This window comes from Homarus americanus, unplaced genomic scaffold (genome assembly GCF_018991925.1).
Source record: "Homarus americanus isolate GMGI-L3 unplaced genomic scaffold, GMGI_Hamer_2.0 scaffold24260, whole genome shotgun sequence".
NCBI lineage: Eukaryota > Metazoa > Arthropoda > Malacostraca > Decapoda > Nephropidae > Homarus > Homarus americanus.
This window is the reverse complement of record NW_024721079.1, coordinates 7168710-7193621: the sequence shown is the minus strand read 5'-3', so window position 1 is coordinate 7193621 and position 24912 is coordinate 7168710. Positions and strand designations below refer to the sequence as shown.

The 24912-nt window shown below is 44.5% G+C and overlaps 2 protein-coding genes across 5 annotated transcripts in view; one reads left to right on the top strand and one right to left on the bottom strand.

The window, feature by feature from the left end:
* The window catches only part of LOC121861357, a 58488-nt gene extending 54296 nt beyond the window's left edge, over nt 1-4192 (bottom strand). Inside the window, exons 1-2 of the mRNA XM_042359006.1 lie at nt 3949-4192; nt 3155-3447 (exon numbers count right to left, since the gene is read on the bottom strand). Coding sequence (XP_042214940.1) covers nt 3155-3447; nt 3949-4192 — 537 coding nt within the window. The remainder of the gene's footprint in view (nt 1-3154; nt 3448-3948) is intronic.
* The window catches only part of LOC121861512, a 59870-nt gene continuing 36478 nt past the window's right edge, over nt 1521-24912 (top strand). For 2 of the 4 annotated variants that reach the window (XM_042359319.1, XM_042359320.1), the window contains exon 1: nt 1521-1798. The gene's annotated coding sequence lies outside the window, so the exon portion shown is untranslated. Of the gene's footprint in view, nt 1799-17976; nt 18197-24912 lie in introns of those variants that run through there. The other 2 variants (XM_042359322.1, XM_042359321.1) reach the window with 1 other exon arrangement.

Here is a 24912-nt window from a genome sequence, read left to right as displayed (position 1 = left end):
GGTACAGTGATTAAAAGTAGTCTACAATGGTTAAAGTAGTCTACAGTGATGGTACAGTGTGTTAAAAGTAGTCTACAATGGTTAAAGTAGTCTACAGTGATGGTACAGGGATTAAAAGTAGTCTACAGTGGATAAAAGTAGTCTATAGTGATGGTACAGTGGTTAAAGTAGTCTACAGTGATGGTACAGTGTGTTAAAAGTAGTCTACAGTGAAGGTACAGTGTGTTAAAAGTAGTCTACAATGGTTAAAGTAGTCTACAGTGATGGTACAGTGGTTAAAGTAATCTACAGTGAAGGTACAGTGGTTAAAGTAGTCTACAGTGATGGTACAGTGTATTAAAAGTAGTCTACAATGGATAAAAGTAGTCTATAGTGATGGTACAGTGTGTTAAAAGTAGTCTATAGTGATGGTACAGTGTGTTAAAAGTAGTCTACAGTGAAGGCATACTATAGAGGTGTAGGGTAGCGATCCAACACACAATAAACCAGAGCAGATACCTGGAGGTGTAGGAAGGGTTTACATAGAGTTCATAGATCATGGTAACATAATATGGATCTCACTTTACCATCATAAGATATATGGATCATGGTAGGGTAGTTTACAATGTATTAACTCTTAAGAAGGATAGAATAATCACAGTATACTCACCCTGGTAGGAGGTCAGTGATCATGGTAAAGCTGTATGGTAGGATGATAACCATGATAGGAATATAACCATGATAGTGTGATAACCACGTTAGGGTAAAGAGGTTACAGTATAACTACCTAATAATGTATCTAACTATTATAAGATCAAATGCCCATTGTATTGTAAAAAGGAACTAAGGTAATGGTCAATGGTCGTGCATGTAACCATTAGAGGGCGGTAGTCACCATAGAGTAAGTAGGGTGGGTTGCCTCAGGTGGGCATCAGGAGCAAGTGGGCCAGCATGTGGGTTGTGGTGGGCGGGGGATGGAGGGTGGTGAGAGTGTGTGTGTGTGTGTGTGTGTGTGTGTGTGTGTGCTTCATCTTTGTTTATTTGTAACTTTCTAGAGCTGTTTACTCAATATATTTATCATTAATAACTATAATGGTTAACTTAGGGGTGTGTCAGGGCTATAGGAGATAGGTGAAGGGTAGAAGGGTGTGATAGTATTGTTTCGTGGGAGAGGAGAAGAAAGTCCTGGTGGGTTAGAAAGTGTGTGTGTGTGTGTGTGTGATGGTCTGTTGAACACCTCAGGAAACACCTAAGTTACGTTCACTGGTGTTATGTGTGACCCAACGACGGACGGACGGATGAACTACTGATCAATTCCTCATTATCATCGCCAGGTTAAAGAGGAAATGGCCAGTTAAAAGAGAGAGTTGCGCTGCCACCGTGATATGTGCCAACTGTTTACAGCAAGCCCGAGCTCGCCTGCTCTCCGCCAATCAACGCTCAGGATCATGGTACACAGTGGTGGGCGTCAGCCAATGAGCGCGAGGTGAGAGCGGCTGGAAGCTGGGGGAAGGGAGGCGATGGTTGCCGACTAAGGTCCGCCTCTTCAGTAATCCAGCGACCTCTCTGTTACGCGCGTGGTGAAGGGAAAGGAAAGAACGTCACCGGCCGGATCCTAGAGCCGTGGTATATAGTCGTCGTGTGCCCGCCAGCTACAGTCTAGTTGCTCGTGAACACTCGTGGTGTGAGGTTTGTGTCGCTCCTCCTGTACTTTCTCGCTCTTGTGAATCTCGAGGATATTCCAAAGTTCGCTTTTGGAAAAAACAAAAGAGTGAATATTTCTATTTATACCTCGTGGAAGTGTTGATCATATCACAAGGTAAGTGTCATTATCTTCTGTTAACTCTACCCCACGTGGAAGTAAACCCTTATAGAGAATAAGAGAGTGAATGAAAATAATATTATACAATTAAACAGAAACTAAGTAAGACAGACATACTTTAATAGTGTCGTTGATCACAAACTAGGTGAGACTCAGAGGCTACCACCAGCCCGGTAACCCCTCCTCCTACACCTCCCAAAGTTGACCAACAAGACTGTTTATCCATTTAGAAACAAAATCCCCAATAAACGTGTAAACCAGTGAGGTCAAGTATAAACAGTGATATAGACCAAACCTTCCCCGCCTCGTCTCTGTCTCGGGTATAACTTTCTACCATATAGAACACCGCCGACGGGGTTATAGCAAACTTTCCTCGAGAGAAAGTACCCAAGAAGGAAAGTAGACGGGGAGGGCGTGAAAAAAGATTAGGTGTTAAACTACCTGAGTGTGGGCACCTGTTTACACACGCTCAGACAAGGTTGGGGTCACTCAAGTGTTGACACGCGCCACCCTGGGTACCTGACGACAGAAACACCTCACATACACACCTTAGAATGTGTACATACAAAAACATGTAACACCTAGACACGTATTTCTTGTTAGTGGTATATCAACTAACGGCAAAACTACACGTAACTACCAACCAACACCGTGATGCAACACTACCACACAACACAAGAGTAACACAATGATGGAACGCTACAAGTTTTCCTAAAGTTAGGTCAAGACATTTCTGTATTTCTATGGGAAATTGAATGCTAAGACGTATCTATACATACTTTCACAGCAACATATATACAGTCGACCGTATATACCTTATGACATACTGTACATACATATCAACATACATACCTTGTACATATCAACATACATACATCAGCTGCCCTCCATGGTTAATCTAGCTGTGAAAAAATGCGTTAAAAAATATGTATTTATCTATTTTCCTGATTATTTATTTATTCATATATACATACATAATTTCTTATGGTTGGGAACATATGTGTAAGAGTCAGGTGTTGGTGTCAGGTGTGAAGTGTGACCCGAGGACCACATTGTAAACAGATACAGTCAGTGACCGCCAGCCAGCCAGCCAACTCTTGTTACGAAGGATATATTTACAAGCCAATAGTCTCTTGTGATCTTGTTCCTTCTGGGTCACTGAAGACACTTGAGAACATAGTGTTTTCATTGTGTGTGTCTACAGGAGGTTATATTTTTGTGTGTGATTTAATGTTCAGTATACTCGCCTCGCAAACAAGTGGACCCGGGTTTGATCCACGAGCAGGGTGAAGCGTTGGGTCGTGTGTGTGTGTGTTCACGCGGTACACCAAGAACGTGAAGATCTGTCCATACGGTACACCAAGGACGTGAAGATCTGTCCATACGGTACACCAAGGACGTGAAGGTCTGTCCATACGGTACACCAAGGACGCGAAGAAATTCGTCCATACGGTGCACCAAGGACGTGAAGAATTCGTCCATACGGTACACCAAGGACGTGAAGAATTCGTCCATACGGTACACCAAGGACGTGAGGAATTCGTCCATACGGTACACCAAGGACGTGAAGAATCCGTCCACGTGGTACACCAAGGATGTGAAGATATGTCCATACGGTACACCAAGGACGTAAAGAATTAGCTCACCTTGAGTATAGAGACAGGTTAAAGCATCTTAATTTGCACTCCCTTGAGGGGGCGTTGAGCGAGGCGACTTGATAGAGGTGTATAAGTGGAAGTCAGGGGCTAAACAAAGGGACGATACAAAGGTACCAAACTATCCGGCAGGAGCGAACTCGTAACAATGGTTTAAATTAAACAAATTTAGATTTAAGCGTGAAATAGGTAAACATTGGTTAGGAAACAGAGTAGTGGATGAATGGAACAAGTTACCAAATATCATCATTAACTCCGAATACACTGAATAACTTCAAACATAGGTTGGATGGATATATAGACGATAGGGGTTGGGTGTAAAACGGGACTGCCTGTATGGGCAATAGGCCCCGCTGCAGTTTCCTCCATTCTTATGTTCTTATGTTCTTATACGGTACACCAGGACGTGAAAAGAATCCGTCCACGCAGTACACCAGGACGTGAAGATCTGTCCATACGGTACACCAGGGCGTAGAAGGAATTCGTCCATACCGTGCACCAACGACGCGAACCCGTCCGTACGGTGCACCAACGGCAATGAGGCCAGCCGTACGGTACACCAGGAACGTGAAGATCTGTCCATACGGTACACCAAGAACGTGAAGAACTGTCCATACGGTACACCAAGAACGTGAAGAACTGTCCATAGGTACCAAGGACGTGAAGACCTGTCCGCACGGTGCACCAAGGACGTGAAGCGTCCGTACGGTACAGGACGATCCTCCATACAGTACATCAAGGACGTGAAGACCCGTCCGTACGGTACACCAAGGACGTGAAGACATGTCCGTACGGTACCAAGGACGTGAAGGTCCGTCCATACGGTACATCAAGGACGTGAAGACCCGTCCGTACGGTACACCAAGGACGTGAAGATGTCCGTACGGCACTATGACGTGAAGATCCGTCCATACAGTACATCAGGATGAAGACCGTCCAGGCACCAAGGACGTAAACAGTGAATATCCGCCCGTGCGATGAACTGAAAGACAAACAAACAAGCACAAAACAAACAAACAAACAAACAAACAAACAAACAAACAAATACAAACAAACAAGCACACACAAACATACAATCAAACAAACACAAACCGTCACAGTTTTACAGTTAGGAGAGAAACTTGTGACTGTGATACGATGACTAGAGTGACCAACTGTTTGTGCATCTGTCGCTTGTGATGTGTGCGGTGGTGGTGGTGGTGCGTGGTAGTGGTTGATGGTGAGTGTGGTAGTGGTTGATGGTGGTGGTGGAGCGTGTAGTGGTTGATGGTGAGGGAAGCCGATGGTGCAGGGTGGTGGCGCTATAGTGGTTGATGAGTGTAGTAGTGGTTGATGGTGAGCGTGGTAGTGGTTGATGGTAAAGGTGTGTGGTGCTTGGGGTGGTGGCTGACAGAGGTGGTAGTGGTTGATGGTGTGGTGGTGGTGGTGCTTGGTGAGTGGTTGATGCAGAGCGTGGTAGTGGTTGATGGTGTACAGGTGGTGGTGCTTGGTAGTGGTTGATGGTGAGCGTGGTAGTGGTTGATGGGTGCATGGTGGTGGTGAGTGTGGTAGTGGTTGATGGTGGTGGTGGTGGGAGGTGGTAGTGGTTGATGGTGAGTGTGGTAGGGTTGATGGTGTATGGTGGTGGTGGTGCTTACAGTGGTTGATGGTGAGTGGTAGTGGTTGATGGTGTATGGTGGTGGTATTGATGCAGAGTGTGAGAGCATTGTGTATGGTGATGGTGGTGCTTGTAGTGGTTGATGGCAGTGTAGTGGTTGATGGTGTATGGTGACAGTGGTGCTGGTAGTGGTTGATGGTGAGTGTGGTAGTGGTTGATGGTGGTGGTGAGTTTGGTTGGGGTTTGTGGTGGTGGTGAGTGGTAGTGGTTGATGGTGAGTGTGGTAGTGGTTGATGGTGATGGTGAGTGTGGTAGTGGTTGATGGTGGTCGTGAGTTTGGTTGGGGTTTGTGGTGGTGGTGAGTGGTAGTGGTTGATGTGTAGGGTTGATGGTGGTTAGATGGTTGAATGGTTGGTTGGTTGTCAGCGGTTAAGAGAAGTGATGGTGACGAGGATAATAAGTTGTGATTCTATCCTTATTAATTATTTTTTCTTTGTTTTAATTCCTGTTTGTTTTAATTCCTGTTTGTATCCTGTCTTCTCTCTCTCTCTCTCTCTCACACACACACACGCACACACACACACACACACATGTTTATACACTCACTCCATAAAACAACGTACAGTAGAATTACTCAAGATGACAAACACATTCTTACGACTTAAAAAAACAATACAATAATATAATTTTAAACACCAACAATAAAATAATATAATGATGATGATAATAAAAATAATAATGATAATAATACACTGACTCGTTAATAAGAAACTTTAGGATCTTTGTTATTTTTTTTTTATTTTGTGGGTTTATTTAATTTAATATTACTAGCGTTTCATTTTCTGCCACTGGTCCGTTTAAGAAGTGGAGGGAGGGTCAGGGGGGTGGGGGAGGGGGTCAGCAGGTGGGCGGGCGAGAGATGAGTCGCCGTCAGCCTCAGGTATGTCTCCGGTAGTCTCGCTGACCACTGCCTGAAGGAGGAGGTGAATGATGCCAGGATGACTAACGGAGGAGTTGGTCTCTCTCTCTCTCTCTCCAATACCTCTCCCTCCTTTCATCACTTACATTCCCATCTCTCATCATCACCCTCTTTTCCCCCTTTCACCAACACTCTCCCCTTCTCTCCATTCCTCCCTTCTCATCTCCCTTTCAACATTTTCTTAATATTTTTTTCATTCATATCTCTCCCTTCTGTCTCTCCTTCCCTCACATCCTCCCCTCCTCAGCACCTCCCTAGGAAGACTCTCACCTCCCTGTATCCTGGTGGCGACAAATGTTCTTCGCCCTGGGCACATGTCAGCGGGGGAGGGGGAGGGGCTAAAAAATAAATTCGAAGAGAAAAGTAGTATGTTAATCTACACCAGGGAGATGCCGGAACACCAGGAATTCCACAGTTTGGCTGTGTGAGGAAAGAAGGAACTACTTGCCGGCGGTACACAGGATGCCATATCCACCGAACATTGCTCGTTTAAGTACCTGTAAAAGAGAGAGAGTGAAGCAACATTGCGGCGAAGAGAAATGAAAGAGATTATCAACTAAAAGAGGAGAGTTAATAAGACGAAATGCCTTTGATTCCACCCTATTTAACAGAAGAAGAGCCACCTCTCTCTCATCAAGTCCTGTTTATTAGTCAGCGAAGATGTAGGTTATTGAGGCAGTGTGTGTGTGAGTGTGTGTGTGTGTGTGTGTGTGTGTGTGTGTGTGAGTGTGTGTGTGTGTGTGTGGAGTATAAAACTATGTGTTGGTTCCATCAGTATATATTTTCAACTTGTTCTTGGTCTCAGAAAATCCCGTTGATGTTATGTGATACTTATGTTACAAACGACCACTAAACCTCTCAATACCTGTGTGTGTGTTGTACTGTACATTCTGGTGTAGTGGCCGAGTGATTGAGACCAGCTGGTGTTGGATCTTACACTCGGTAGTATTATTATCTTCCTTTTATTACACAACGGATGATCTACAAGTCCCTAAGATAGTGATTTTATTTTATGTCATTGTTTGGAAGATTGGCGTCGATGTGGTAGAACTGACGGATTTCTCAGTAGGACTTGGTGATGCCATGAGAGTGCCACTGGTGACACTCTGGCCCTCCCTGGCACTATACTATAGGTCTGATCACTCGTTCATTAGTCGGTGTCTTTGTTTACCTGTCTGCTTTGTATTCTGGTCACATCTCATCATCCATATTACCTCCCTCTTATCTTTCTCCTCTTCCTGACCTCTCTCACATATCTCCTTCCTTTCTAACCCCCTCACTCTCCCAACTCTCTCCTTCCTCTTCCTCTTTTTCCCTTCTTTCCTCCTCCTCACCTCTTCCTTTCTTCCCCATTACCTCTCTCCTTCCTCCTTTATCATCTCTTCCTAGCTTCCTACTCTCACCTCTTCCTGTCTCTCCCCTCACAACCAGTCTCCCAGATGACTGTGAGCTAATACAGTCAACCATACAACCAGTTCACCACTCCCCCAGGCAGGAGACAGCGCCAAAAGGGTAGCGGAGCATGAAGCAACACACACACACACAGTAGGCCACCGACCCTGCAAGGTCTTCTGTAACCTGACCCTCAGACACTCCTCCCCACCCTCCCACCCACCTCTCTCTCTCTCTCTCTCTCTCACCTCACCTTAGCGTAACAGACAGTCGACATAAGTAAAGGGGTTCAGATACAACGCCTAACACCACTTAAGAATAACATTGGAATCTCTATAGGTGAACAAAAGTATAAACGCATCTACGATTCTCTATAGATAGTTGTAAACATTTCTGCCGTCTATGTCCATTACGACGGTATGAGAGGAATGTGTTTAAACTTCGAGTAAAAAAAAAAAACGACGAACACTTTAATACGAGCCAGTCACGTAACTTATAGCGAGCATAAAACAAAAAAACATAAGCGCTTTGTTACCGTTCCCGTTCGGTTGCGCTGTGTTTTGTCCCTCATAAACCCACTGACCGCCATTCTCGCACACCACACTTTCTGACGTCACACCACACGCTCATATGATTGGTCAGTTGTTATGTGACGTCATATCCCACACACACACGAACGCGCCTCATTGGTTAACCGGTAGGTGACGTTGTATTATACATAATTAGTTCCTTATCTTGAAACGCAATTAGACGCAGACACCATTGTAAGCATCTGGCTTTATTTCGCGTAAACAATATTTTATATCATTCAATTAGTAATAAAAGCGACAATAAATAGAATTGGAATTTTTATGTTGATCTATAAACAATTATTTACGGATATAAATAAGTTATGTAAGCCTGAATTAATATCGACAATAAGTAACGCAATATTTGAGTAACGCGAAGCCGGCCACCAGAGGCGCTGTTGTGGTTTCGTGATGTGATAATGACCTGGTTGGCTCACAGCGACGTCCTGGTGCTTTGGTGGGCGGTAACTGGGCTGTCTAGGTCTTGGAGTTTGTTATTATTACGGTAGTAGCTGAGCTGAGGCGTCGATATGTCTAGATTACAGGTAATAGTTGGTCAAGTTATGCTGCTCTCTCTCTCTCTCTCTCTCTCTCTCTCTCTCTCTCTCTCTCTCTCAACAGGAAGAGAGAGAGAGACATGACTATATACAACACATTGGATCACTATTTACTTCTTCATTAAAGTCTCTCCTCTTCCTCCTTCCTCCTCACTATTCTTCCTCTCCCTCCTCACTATTCTTCCTCTCCCTCCTCACTATTCTTCCTCTCCCTCCTCACTATTCTTCCTCTCCCTCCTCACTATTCCTCACTGTTGTTTATTTGGATCACCTGGAGATTCTTCCCCAGCGTAATTAACCTTAAGATTCACCTAACCTAGAGATGAATCACACTAGAACGTAACCTATCCTAACCTTACCCAATCTAATCTAGCCTAACTCAACCTGAATTAACCTAACTCAACCTAAATTAACCTAACTCAACCTAAATTAACCTTACTCCAATCTAATCTAGCCTAACTCAACCTGAATTAACCTAATCCTCAACCTAAATTAATCCTTAACTCAACCTAAATTAACTCACTCCAATCTAATCTAGCCTAACTCAACCTGAATTAACCTAACCCAACCTAAATTAACCTAACTCAACCCAATTAACCTTACCCAATTTAATCTAGCCTAACTCAACCTAAATTAACCTAACTCAACCTAAATTAACCTAACTCAACCTAAATAACCTTACCCAATCTAATTCCTTAGCCTAACTCAACCTGAATTAACTCAACTCAACCTAAATTAACCTAACAATTAAATTAACCTTACCCAATCTAATCTAGCCTAACTCAACCTGAATTAACCTAACTCAACCTAAATTAACCTAACTCAACCTAAATTAACCTAACCTAACCCGTCAGGTGTTGGTGAGGGGTGACGTCTGGATTTAACTCAGGTAATTAGGACGCAGGTAACATTATATACCTGTTAAAGTAATTTGCTTCCTTTCCGTGGTTGTAAATGGTCTTGTTGTTGTTGTGGTGGTGATGGTAGTAGTGGTGATGATGGAGGAGGAGGGGGGGGTAATGGTTGTAGTGGTGAAGGCGATAGTGGTAACGAGGTCAGTGTTGGTGGTAGATGTATAGTAATAGTAGTAATGGTGGTAGTGGTAGTAGTGGTGGTAATGATGGTGGTAGTGGATGGTACAAGATAATATTTCCGGTACCGTCTGCTGCTACTCATCAGCAATAAGAACACCTGTTTACCATGACCAGGGAGGGGGAGGAGGGGGGGAAGGGGGGAGGTTATCGTCATACTAGTGCCAGGAGACACCAGACACTCCCTCAGTCTTAATGGAGGGAGGAGGGTCTGGTCAGTGTGTGTGTGGGGGAGAGGAGGAAGGAGGGTAGGAGGCCGTGGAAAATGTGTTACAGTACAGTACATCCGGTCCCGTGTTACTTCTCAAGAGCATTGTACTGAATCACTGGCCGTCCTCACATTTAGTCTTCAACATAGTAAAGAATCATGAATCGTTTTTATTATTCTCTACAATGGTTCGCGAGATTCGAAATAGATAAGTATATTGACAACGTGCAGAGTAGCTTGTTGGCAATAACCTCTTTGGGGAAAGATAGTATAGGGTTACAAACAAATGACTATCACTGCTGGGGATACTTTAATTCACTTATACAAAAATATTAGGTTTATAAACAAAAGACAATCACAATTGGGACACTTTAATTCACTTATTCAAAAAAATATTAGGTTTACAAACAAAAGACAATCACTACTGGTGTACTTTAATTTACTTATACTGTTATTGACTTATATATAAATATTTAGAAGACATAAAAGTCATTCTTGTTATATTTACATTTACTTGAGAAACCTTCTGATGCCTTTGACTGGTTCTGATTCAGTCTACCAATGATCGTATCACTCAGTATATTGGCGGGAAATTTCTGTCGCCTCTGGTAAGTTTTGTAAGACCTACTCCCTGATACCTTGATCGTCACCCTGACATACTGTGCACCTTAATCTGCACCCTGACCTACACCCTCATACCTGACCTGCTCCCTGACACCCTGACCCACACCCTCATACCTTGACCTGCTCCCTGACACCCTGACCTACACCCTCATACCTTGACCTACTCCCTGACACTTTGACTTACACCCTCACACCCTGACCTTCACACTGCCCCACAAAAATATCTATTAACCTGTACCGTGTTAACTGCCACATACAAGAAAGACTGAGTCACTATTGGTGTATGTTGAGTGCAGCAGCGTGCAACACATCCCCGCAACACATCCCCGCAACACAACCCCGCTCATACTACTTCTGATAATGTTTCAATCACAACCATTCACAACAGCAGTCATTGGCTTGTAGTTGTTATATTACGGTTGTTTATGTGATCAGCCACGTCATGAGTGTTGTTGTTGTTGTCCTGTGTATTAATTATTGTTGTTATAGTTATTTCCTGTCGTCCTCTGGCCATAGTCGTTTATATCATTGTTATTATTACGAGTTATCATTACTCTATCACAACGGTAATAACAGTAGCAACATTATTACTACTACTACATACTACTATCACCACAGTATACACACACACACACACACATCTCTCCATCACCAACACAAACTTCCGTTATTACATCCTGAAGAAATGAAGTGTGAATGACGCACCACGCTGTAGGGAGTGTGAGGAAGATACGTGTAGTGTGAGGAAGATACGTGTAGTGTGAGGAAGATACGTGTAGTGTGAGGAAGATACGTGTAGTGTGAGGAAGATCCGTGTAGTGTGAGGAAGATTAATACAAGTTTGTGGAAATAAGATGAAACGCCCCAACTGCCTCACGTCATAACACTCCACCATAACTGTTGTGGTCCAGGACTTCACCTTAATGCGACCATAGCATGAGAAAAGGTCATTACTTATACGTTTCGGCTCACTTGATTCTCGACCTCTGAGGCGCTAGTATACCAAGATGGCCTCCTCTCTCTCTTATATGTCGAGTCGAATTTTATTTTATTACGTGAATTTTTTTATACAAACATATACGTATTAATGATGACTGGGATATTGTTTCAGTGATTAAAACAGCCTAACGCTACAGGGTGAAGTTAGATGAGGGTTAAGTTAAGTAAGGTTAGTTTTAGGTTAGATTAGTGTTAGGTTAGATTAAGTTTGGTTAAATTAGGTTAGATTGGGTTAGGTTAGGTTAGTGTTAGGGTATTTAATCATAAGGTGAAATAAGTTTTGGTGTCTAATCTCCAAGTGGTCCAAATTAACCCCAATATTCTACACTTACCTGTAACACCTCACGTCAACATTAACACCTGTCATTAACACCGTTATTATGATAGTTGTAATGAGTGTTATTAACTGAGTTCCTTTGTCGTTTTCCAGGTAAGGATGTCACCTTCAGTCTCCTGCAGCGGCGCCGTGACGTGAGTGTTCTTATATAGAGTGTGTGTGTGGGAGTGTGTGTGTGTGTGTGTGTGTGTGTGTGTGTGTGTGTGTGTGTGTGTGTGTGTGTGGGTGTGTGTGGGTGTGTACTCTCGGATACTGAAGAATAAACTTAGATCATACAATAGGAACAAACCACTGACCCGCTGAAAGAAAGAAAGAGTACAAGATTTATGAGTAGTGGACAGTGTGCCTGACCTCCTTCTGAATGACCCTTGACCCCCCCAACCCCCCCGAGTGTCACCTCCACCACCACCCTTGTAAGTGGGGCGACCGACCACTACTGGGTGACGTCGCCTCCTCCTCCTCCACTACCTCCTTCGCATCCTCCTCCTCCTCCACCACCACCTCCTCCTCCACCACTACCTCCTCCTCCTCCACCACTACCTCCTCCTCCACCTTCTCCTCCATCACCTCCTTCACCGCTTCCTTTAAGGCCTTAGTTAATACTTGATCAATAGGACGTTAATATGGATCACCAGAAGAATAGACATCTCAACTACCCTCACCTACCCTAACCTACCCTCACCTACCCTAACCTACCCTCACCTACCTTAACCTACCCTCACCTACCCTAAACTAATCTACCCTACCCTACACTGCCCTACACTAACCTCACCTACCCTACACTAACCTTCCCTACCCTAAAATCCCCTACCCTACCCTAACCTGACCTACCCTACCCTGACCTACCCTACACTAACCTTCCCTACCCTACAATCCCCTACCCTACCCTAACCTGACCTAACCTACCCTGACCTACCCTACCCTAACCTAACCTAACCTAATCAAATGTCTGAAATCTTAGTGACGTCCGCTGCCCATAAACCTGTTCACTTCTTATCGATATATTAATTAAATCACTTTTATATTAATACTTTATTATTATTATTAATATATGTGTGTGTGTGTGTTATGACAGTGGTGGTAGTCGCAGCGAGTGGTGGTGGTTATGTGGGTAGTAGTGGTATAGTGATCAGATGTCAGTCACTGTACCACCGCCACACACACACCACCTTGCTCTCACCACCGATCATGAGGCTGACTTCCCTAACCCGTTCACATACGAGTGTCCGAACACCTACCCCCCCCTTCCCTCTCTTCTTCCTTTCTCTTCTCCTCTTCATGTTCTTCTTCCCCCTATTATATCTCTCTCACCCTTCTCCTTCTCTCTCTTTCTCTCTCACCCTTCTTCTCCTCCTCTCCCTCCTACTCTCACCCTCCACCTCCTGTAGCCTCCTCCCTCTCTCTCTACAGACGATAGTAATTACTGACTCACTAAAGAACATTATAGGAACAAATGTGAATAAACCTTAAGTGTTACGATAAGTGGAAACGGTAGTGGCTGTAAGTCCCAATTAAACGGCAGCTTTCTCGTCCAGTATACTAGGTTGGCTCGTCAACTATCACACGCACACACACACACACACACACACACACGCGCGCGCGGCGTATAACGGAGCCAACACTACAACAACTCTTATAAAATGTAACGAAAGGTCTTGTAAAATATTTATATACAACAAGAAATCGTATTAGTTATCAAATATCTTTTCTGACGTGAAGTAAATCGATGTGTTTTAGTATAGTAGTTTATATATATATATATATATATATATATATATATATATATATATATATATATATATATATATATATATATATATATATATATATATATATATATATATATATATCCAGCAGTGAACCAGAAAAAATTTAGTTTATTCTCGCGTTTGTGTGATTGCCACTTAACATTTTTGTCTATGAACATTTGGTCTCTGGAACGTCCCCAAACATCATCAACACACACACACGACGCTGTAAATCCAGGCTGGTGATTAAGTAGCGTGTGTGTGTGTATGTGTGTTCATGTGAGTGAATGTGGCAGCATCTGGCAACGACGACCCATATTCCGTTGTAGTGGAGTGTAAGCGACCGAGGGAGGGAGGTTGGGAGGACCCCGCCAGCTGGTCAACCCGCGCGCCCAGAATGAGAAAACCTGATCGTTCTCAACACTCGACTGGGCTTCTGGCACCCGGCCTTCACACCTGCCGCTGTCTTGACTATGTTTACTGAGGAGGGAGGAAGAAGGGGAGGGAGAGAGAATCTTCACCTGAGATATGATGTTAACCCATCTGACCATAACCACACACACCACACACACACACACACACACACACACACACACACACACACACACTCACACACACACACACACACACACACACACACACACACACACACACACACACACACACACACAACAAGCAGATCATCCACTTGACACAGAGGTTTGAGCACGAGCGACACACACGCACACACAGACACACACACACACACAGCCCTCAGTCAACCAAAGGAAGACGCCATGGGAATTAGAACACACACACACACACACACACACTCTGCCGGAACCTCAAGTTGGGTGGTCACTTCAGCCCATCAAGTCGGTCACCAAGAATGTGCTGTCATGGGATTCACTGGCCTTCTTCCTTCTTCCTCCTCCTTTCCCTTCTTATTTTGTACCTCTTCCTCCCCCCCTTCCACTTCTTTCTCATTCTTTTCTTGTTTATCACCTCTCCCTCTTCCTTATTCATTTCCTCCTCTTCCGTCCATCCTCCTCCATTTTCAACTTCCTTCCTTCTTTCCTTCCTTCCTTATCACCTCTTCCTTTCTTCCTTAACACCCCTTCCTCCTTCCCTCCCTCCATCCTTACCTCCTTCCATCCGCCCTCCTTTGACCCCACTTCAGCACCTCCCCCTTCCTTAACCCCCCCCAAAGCCTCCAGCCTCCAGTATAAAACCAAGGGAGAAAGTTCATGGAGGGAGAGGGGAGAGGAGAGGGAGGGAAGGGGGAGGGAGGGAAGGAGGGAGGGAGAGTGGGAGGGAGGCGGTCACTGGGTGTTGAGGGCAAGGTCAATCGTGTGTGTGGTGCTGGGGCGTGCCTCTCTCCCCCACCTGGCTACGGCACACACACACACACACACACACACACACCTTACGCACACACACACACCCTACGCACACACACACACCCATGCACACACACACACACCTGCATGCACACACGCACACCTTACGCACGCACACACACACCTTACGCACACACGCACACCTTACGCACGCCCATTACAGAATATTACTCTAGTCACCTGTTGTCATAATCATCTAGAGCCACACTCACCTGCTCAGTCAATCAGTTCGTTCCATCAGTTAATTGCATGATGCACTTGACTCTAAGACAATCAGATAATGGCAGTGTATGTTATTCCGGAAGTCAGCTGAGGCACTACAACAACAACACCATCATCAACAACACCATCATCATCAACATCATCAACAACACCATCATCATCAACAACAACACCATCATCATCAACAACAACAACACCATCAACAACAACACCATCAACAACAACACCATCATCATCAACAACAACAACAACAACACCATCAACAACAACACCATCATCATCAACAACAACAACACCATCAACAACAACACCATCAACAACAACACCATCATCATCAACAACAACACCATCATCAACAACACCATCATCATCAACAACAACACCATCATCATCAACAACACCATCATCAACAACAACAACAACAACAACACCATCATCATCAACAACAACACCATCATCAACAACAACAACAACAACAACAACACCATCATCATCAACAACAACACCATCATCAACATGCTGAAGGGTGCGTCAACATTACACACTTCAGGTTATCCGAACCGTTCCTATTATCCAAATATTTCTGTTATCCGCGCGGTTTACTGTCATTCTTGGGGGTTACTGTTATCCGAACGGCACCAGTAATTAACAGGGGTACAGTAATTTCATCAATCCTCTGTGCTGTACCGAACATTAAAGAGCATTTCAGAACAGCTCCAGTACAGAGGCCGTGTGTGTGTGTGTGTGCTGTACCGAGAGTTTAAAACTTAATTAATTACAGTATATGTATGAATAACGGCTAGCTGAGAGAGAGAGAGAGAGAGAGAGAGAGAGATATGAGGAAGCCAGGTGGTGTGGTAGAAACAGGTGGTGTGGTGTTTGGTGGTGTGGTGTCAGGTGGTGTGGTGTGTGGTGTGTAAGCCTGGTGGTGTGGTGCTGGGGTGGTGGTGTTCTGGTGGTGTGGGTAAGCCTGGTGGTGGTGGGTAAGCCAGGTGGTGTGGGTAAGCCAGGTGGTGTGGTAAGCCAGGTGGTGTGTGGGTAAGCCAGGTGGTGTGTGGGTAAGCTAGGTGGTGTGGTAAGCCTGGTGGTGTGGTAAGCCAGGTGGTGTGGTAAGCTCTGGTGGTGTGGTAAGCCAGGTGGCCTGGTGGGTGTGGTAAGCCAGGTGGTGTGTGGGGCTGGTGGTGTGGTAAGCAGGTGGTGTGGGTAAGCTAGGTGGTGTGTTAAGCCTGGTGGTGTGTAAGTCTGGTGGTGTGTGGTGTTCGGTGGTGTGGGTAAGCCTGGTGGGTGTGGTGGGCCTGGTGGTGGTGCTTCTGGTGGTGTGGTAAGCCTGGTGGTGTGGTAAGCCTGGTGGTGTGTGGTGTTTTCAGGTGATGTGGTAAGCCAGGTGGTGTGCAAGCCTGGTGGTGTGTAAGCCAGGTGTGTGGTGGGCCTGGTGGTGTGGTAAGCCAGTGATGGTGTCAGGTGGTGTGGTAAGCCAGGTGGTGGTGTAAGCCAGGTGGTGTGGTGTTTCAGGTGGCGTGGTAGGAATGTGGTAATTATTATGTGCTGGCCACCACCTGTGTCTCATCCTACGACAACACGTCCTGTTAGGGGTCCGGCCACCACCACCCTATCACTCCAGCAACTCTGGCTGCCCACCCTGCCGCCCACTCTCCCACCACACCCAATTATATCGCCCACTCTCCTGCCTGCTACCCAAATTATATCGCCCACTCTCCTACCCGCTACCCACCATATCGCCCACTTTCCTACCCGCTACCCACCATATCGCCCACTCTCCTACCCGCCACCCACCCGCCACCCACACTACAGCCCACTCTACTGCACCCAATCTCCCATCCGCCACTCATCCTACCATCTGCCGCCCACTCTGCTACACCCACTCTCCCACCCTACCGCACGCCCACAACCGTACCACCCAATCGCCCGCCACCCACTACACCTACCGCTCGACAGAACAAAGTGGGATTGTGTGTGACGTCACGTAAGGGTGTGGGTGACGTCACAAGAGTGTTGGTGACGTCACGTGAGGGTGCATGACGTCACGTGAGGGAAAGAAGAGTTAAGTTGAAAAGAAAGTAGAAAGTGACGAGAACGTGGGGGAGGGAAGTGTCATGTACTGCCATTGTTCTGAACTATCTGTACCTGTATCTGTGCATTTATATCGCTGTACAGTTCTTTTTTTTCTGAATTATTGAGATACAATTAATAATGACTGGAAGAATTATGCTTGTGACTTCTTATTGACAGGTAGATACGACCCCACAGGTGAGGTTAGGTTAGGTAATACTTAAAATGACAAGTGCAAAAATTAGGGTGCCACATTGCAGGGTGCCATAACAGGAACTACAAGACACTCCTTTCTTCCCTTTACCTCCTCCCCCTGGCCACCACCACCCCTTCCCTTCCTTCCCTTACCTCCTTCCCATCGCCTTCCTCCCTCCCTTCCCTTACCTCCTTCCCCTGGCCACAATCCTTACCCTTAAACCCTCCCCCTGCCCACCACCACCCCTCCCCTTCCTTCCCTTACCTCCTCCCCTTCCCCTTACTTCCTCCCTCCCCTCCCTTCCCTTACCCCCTGGCCACCACCACCTCTCCCCTTCCCTTACCCCCTCCCCTGGCTCCCCCTCTTTAGCGTGAGCGAGGTGCTTTAGTTGAATCGGCCACAGTTGCCTCGCTGGTCCTGTGACGTTCGTACACCCAACCACTGCCCGTCCGTGTAACAAATCCCCACGTACACCCAACCACCCCCACCCCCCCACCCCCCACCACCCCCCGCTTGTCCGTGATCTCTCTCCCTCACTACTTTACTACCCAGTGCCCACTTAACACTTATAGACACCCTTACTTACTTACATACTTGTTTACTTAAGACGATGGTGAAGGAGAGTGACATAAGTAATTATCAGTAAAGTGTGTTAGAGTGTGTTAGTGTGTGTATTTACGAAGGACTACCGTTAAGGCCGAAGTGTTCTCCTCATCCTTCTTCACCTAGAGTGCCACTTGAGTGAGGGTGTCTACGTCGGGGCAAGGAAGAGGTAAGCCACTTAGTTTAATATTAGAGAGAAAGCCAGTGATTTAAATAGGACGCTAGAGAGTGATCCCTAGTTTAATGTTACTGTGTAGTGTTATTATTATTATTATTATTATCATTATTATTATTATTATTATTATTATTATTATTATTATTATTTATATTATTATTATTTATATTATTATTATTATTATTTTTAGTATTATTATTTTTATTATTATTGTTATTATTTTTTATTATTATTATTATTTTTATTATTTTTTATTATTATTATTATTGTTATTATTTTTTATTATTATTATTATTATTATTATTATTATTAGTACACCTTGTTTCTTGTTTGTTTTATGCCCCGCTATTATTAGTAAGGATATATAGTGCAAATCTTGTCTGTTAGTCTGTCTATACGATACATTTCCTTACCATAACTTGAGAAGGGTTCAATGGATCAAATTAAAATATAACAGTTAGTGTTGCGTTTGAGTATGTATGTATGTAAGTAATGTATGTATGTATATATGTATGAATGTATGTATGTATGTATGTATGTAAGACCTATATACACACAACAGGTATAAACACTCACCAAAATATGTTGTTTAGACTATAACTGTTTTTACCTGCAATGTGTTTGACCCGTATGAGCCAACAGCACCTGCCGAGTGTTGGGTGACGGGCGAGTTTCTTATACACTCGCTATATTGGTCTATCTATCTATGTCTGTCTGTCTATCTATCTATGTATCTATCTGTCTGTCTATCTATCTGTCTGTCTGTCCGTCTGTCTGTCTGGAAGGAGGAGGAGGAAGAGGGGAGAGTGAAGGGGGGAGGAGGAAGAGGGGGAAGAGGAGGAGGAAGGAAGGAAGGAAGAGGACGGGGAAGGAAGGAAGGGAGGAAGATAGGGAGGGAGGGAGGGAGGAAGGAAGGAAGGAAGAGGACGGGGAAGGGAGGGAGGGAGGTAGTGTGTTGCTGGCCCAGTTAGCAAGAGTCACGCGCCCCGGGTGAGGGAGGAGGGGCAGACCTCCTCCCTCCACTCACACGCCTACGGTGCTGACTATCTTCCTTCCCTTCCTTCCTTCCTTCCCCTTTCTTCCTTCCTTCCTTCCATTTCCTTCCTTCCTTTCCTCCCTTTCCTTCTTTACCCTTCCCTTCCTTCCTTCTCCTCCCCTCTCCTTCCCTCCCTTTCCTTCTTTCTCTTTCCCTCCCCCCCTTCCCTCCCCCTTCCTTCCTCCCTCCTTTACCCTCTCTTATTCCTATTGCCCAGTACGTACCACCATGCCTAGAGAGAGAGAGAGAGAGAGCACACACACCTTCGCATTACCATTGTTTAATTGAATCACTTCATAACATCCTTTCATTAAGTGTTTGGTGTTGATCACAAAATTCTCACAATCCCCCACACATTACCCAGAGTCCCCCACAACTCCCACAATCCCCCACACATTACCCAGAGTCCCCCACAACCCCAATCCCCACACATTACCCAGTGTCCCCTACAACTCCCACAATCCCCACACATTACCCAGATCACAACTCCCACAATCCCTACACATTACCCAGAGTCCCTCACAACTCCCCACAATCCCCACACATTACCCAGACTTCCACAAACTCCCACAATCCCCACACATTACCCAGAGTCCCCCACAACCCTAAGCAGGTGTACGGGTCTACCTTTGTGATTGACGTCACCTTCATAATTAGGAGACATCCTGTGAGGTGACCCTCTCTCACCCCTTCACACCCTCCCCACCCTCACCCTCACTCACCCTCCCTCAACCCCACCCCTTCACCCTTCCACTCTTCACCCCTCACCCTGCACCTCTATTGGCCTCCCTCACCTCACTCTGCACCCTATTGGCCCTCCCTCACCCTCACCCCTCACCCTGCACCCCATTGGCACTCCCCTCACTCCCTCACCCTCACCCTGCACCCCTATTGGCCCCTCCCTCACTCCCTCACCCCAACCCCATTGGCCCTCCCTCACTCCCCTCACCCTCACCCCTGCACTCTATTGGCCCTCCCTCACTCCTCACCCCTCACCCCTGCACCCCTATTGGCCCTCCCTCACCTCACCCCTCACCCTGCACCTCTATTGACCCTCCCTCACTCACCCTCACCCTGCACCACTATTGAAGACACCTCCCTCACTCACCCTCACCCTGCACCTCCGATGACCTCCCTCACCCCTCATCACACACACACACACACACACACATACACTCACTACTGCGCAACCCTTCTCACCTCCTTCCTCCTCCTTCTTCCCCTCCCTCTCTCTCCTTCCCTCCCTCCTTCTACCCTCCTCGCATGATGGCAGGGTATATGTATAAATATTAGTGTTTGTCTGAGGTCCAGGTTTTTCGGCTGCATATTTTTCGTTCTCTTGTGCGAGTGTTTGGTTTGTGTCGCTGTAAAGACGATCTACACACACACACACACACACACCTCTGGTATTTTGATGAACTTAGCCTCACACATCAACAGAAGACAACATCACAACACAACACCATCACCACAATACCATCACAACAACACAACAAAACACCATCACAACACAACAAAACACCATCACAACACATCTATAACACCAATAACTTCTGGGACATTCTAATCTTCAAAATACAACAATAAGATATAAAGAATTTAATATCTTAGTTTCAATAACAGGTGATACAATCTTTAGGAGAATTATGAAGTGATAATGATAATGTACCTATACACTTATTCTCACTTTATATCTAAGACAAAAATATTACTCATTTGTGTCATTTTATAATAATATATCTCTAAAAGTCCAGAAATTTGTGTATAACGGGAGTTTATATTATATTTTCTTTATGGAAATCTGGAAATCTTCAACACAAACAGGGTTTAGTAAGATGGATGTCGGTAGAATATTGGAACATGTCTCCATCAACCTCTAGAGACTTTTAAAAATAAACTCGCATCACTAAAAACAAACTTGCATCACTAAAAACAAATTCACATCCCTAAAAACAAACTCACATCCCTAAAAACAAACTTGCATCACTAAAAACAAACCCACATCCCTAAAAACAAACTCACATCCCTAAAAACAAACTTGCATCACTAAAAACAAACCCACATCCCTAAAAACAAACTTGCATCACTAAAAACAAACCCACATCCCTAAAAACAAACCCACATCCCTAAAAACAAACTCACATCACTAAAAACAAACCCACATCACTAAAAACAAATTCGCATCGACTTTGTTTACATCACACGAACGACACATTACCCTCCCAAGTCTTAACGTCTCTCAGGAATGATTTACTTACTCAATCAATTGAATCTGGGCCAAGTAATTAAATCACATGACGTCATACACTGATAAATTCACAAGAGATAAACTATGCGAGTAATTGGCGAGACGACGAAGAGGAGGTAGAGAGAAGTTGGTCAGGGGTAGAGAGTGTGTGTGTGGGAGATGATGATTCGGTCTTTGGCTCGCTCTCTAGGATGTTCTGGTTCTCACGGTCTGTTTTGTGTGTTATTTGGATCCCACGAGACGGAAGAACAAGGAGAACAAGAAGAAGAACAAAAATAAGAAGACCTCTTTATACTCATAAAGCTCAAAACACTCATCAGTTAAGTCAATATCACACTGGAGAGAGTGGGGGGGGTAGGGTAGTTACTGTTGGGGAGGAGGGAGGGGGAGGGAGACAGAGGTAAGGGGTGGGTGGGGGGTGAGAGAGAGACAGGAGGGGGGGGGGGTATCATTCTACTCGGAAATACAATATATATCAAGAAAAATAATCTGAACTCACAATGATCTCACTACAATGACATACCTGAGGGGCGCGAGAATTACCTATTGAGTTAAACTAAATTACAGAAGTACACCTTATTATTTATCTCTCTTTAAGTGATGATAAGTGAACGTAACGTGAAGTATAATTGGTGTTAAGTGAGACGTATTAAGTAAAGTATTCGTCTCAATAAATTTTCCGTGTTATTGTTTATGTTAGTTTTTTTTTTATAATTTAAGGTTGAGTTTTAGTATTATTTTCTTGTTTTATGTTTATGTGTGTGTGTTACAGGATTACAGAAACACCTAAATACAGGAAATTCAACACACACACACACACATGAGGGCGTATTTCTGTGGCTCGAGGCTTTGTATAGATGTGACCCCCTAACACCAGCAAGCAAGCCCTGCTAACTGTTCCCGCTACTTTCTAGCGACTGGCGACTGGCTCACTCTTGCACATGTAGCCGGTATCTCTTCCAGTTGCTGCTACTTCGCCTCTCTCTCTCTCTCTCTCTCTCTCATAATCATCAACATATCTACCTCATTTATTTGTTTATTCGGTCACACTAGTTCAGATATCGTAATCCAGAGGGCAGTGTTTCTTATCGTTAGTTGTTCGTTACTATAGGTGTTCGCTACCGCCTGTTCGTTAGTAGTATTAATTATTATTATTATTATTATTATTATTATTATTATTATTATCTTTATTATTATATTTACATTACCAGCATAAATATTACAACAATAACTAAAATCACAACCACAGCTACATCAACCAAAATAACAACTTCAAGCAGAATACAACAACAACCACGACTAAAACACAACAGCTACAACAACAACAACAACCACAACTAAAACAAAACAACAACCACAATCACAACTAAAGTACAACAACTGCAACAACTACTACAACAACAACTACAACAACAACAACTACAACCACATAGAGAGCGAGAAATACGTGCACTGGGTCAGCCTGGCCGTGTGACCTCTGATTTGGCCCGCTGCCAGGGTCCTGTGGCCAGTGGGGCAGGGGCAAGAGTAGGGCAAATGCTGGGGCAAGAGTAGGGCAAATGTTGGGGCAAGAGTAGGGCAAATGTTGGGGCAAGAGTAGGGCAAGTGTTAGGGCAAGTGTTGGGGCAAGAGTAGGGCAAGTGTTGGGGCAAGAGTAGGGCAAGAGTAGGGCAAGTGTTGGGGCAAGAGTAGGGCAAATGTTGGGGCAAGTGTGAGAGGCAGGGAGTGTTGGGATGTGGGGGCAAAGTGTGTTGGGGCAAAAGAGTGGGGCAAATGTTGGGGCAAGAGTAAAGGGGCAAATGTTGGGGCAAGGGCAGTGTAGGGGAGCTTCCAGAATTAAGAGAACAATGGGACCCAGTGTAAGGTATGGAGGTACATACAAAGACGTGCATATCTGAGGCATGGCAAAAGTGCATAGGTGGGGAATAAACAAATGCATAGGTGAGACATAAACAAATGCATAGGTGAGACATAAACAAGTGCATAGCTGAGACGTAAACAAGTGCATAGCTGAGGCATAAACGAGTGCATAGGTGAGACGTAAACAAGTACATAGCTGAGGCAAAAACAAGTGCATCGCTGAGGCATAAACAAGGACATAGCTGAGGCATAAACAAGTGCATAGGTAAGACGTAAACAAGTGCATAGCTGAGGCATAAACAAGTGCATCGCTGAGGCATAAACAAGGACATAGCTGAGGCATAAACAATTGTATTGCTGAAGCATAAACATGTACATAGATAAGACATAAACAAGTACATAGCTGAGGCATAAACAAGTACATAGATAAGACATAAACAAGTACATAGCTGAGGCATAAACAAGTACATAGATTAGACATAAACAAGGACATAGATAAGGCATAAACAAGGACATAGCTAAGGCATAAACAAGTGTATTGCTGAGGCATAAACAAGTACATAGCAAGAGGCATAAACAAGTACATAGATACGACATAAACAAGGACATAGCTGAGGCATAAACAAGTACATAGATAAGACATAAACAAGGACATAGCTGAGGCATAAACAAGTACATAGATAGAGACATAAACAAGGACATAGCTGAGGCATAAACAAGTACATAGATAAACAAGACATAGGGCATAAACAAGTAACAGGCATAAACAAGCTAAGACATAAACAAGTGCATAGCTAAGGCATAAACAAGTGTATTGCTGAGGCATAAACAAGTACATAGCTGAGGCATAAACAAGTACATAGATAAGACATAAACAAGTGCATAGCTAAGGCATAAACAAGTGTATTGCTGAGGCATAAACAAGTACATAGCTGAGGCATAAACAAGTACATAGATACGACATAAACAAGGACATAGCTGAGGCATATAAGAACATACGAACATAAGAAAATAAGGAGTCTGCAATAGGCCGGTTGGCCTGTGCATGGCAGCTCCTGTCGAGAGTTACTACCACTCTCTATCATCCATGAATCTATCTAGCCTCCTTTTGAAACTTTCCAGCGTTCCAGCACTTACTACAAAGTTGCTAAGCTTGTTCCACTCGTCCACCACCCTATTTGTGAACCAGTTCCTTCATATCTCCCTCCTAAACCTAAATTTATCCAACTTAAATCCGTTGCTACCAGTCCTATCCTGCTCGGATATTATAAGAACTTTATCTATATCGCCTTTATTGATTCCTTTCACCCACTAAAATACTTCTATCTTATCTCCCCGCACTCTTCGTCTTTTTAGGAAATGCAAGTTTAATTTCTTTAACCTATCTTGATATGGAAGGTTTCTAAGTCCCAGAATCATTTTCGTCATTCTTCGCTGCACCGACTCCAGTGAACTGATATCCATTCTATAATAAGGGCACCAGAACTGAACCGCATAATCGAGGTGCGGCCTGACTAACGCAAGATACAGTTGCAATAAGACCTCTGCACTCTTATTACTTACACT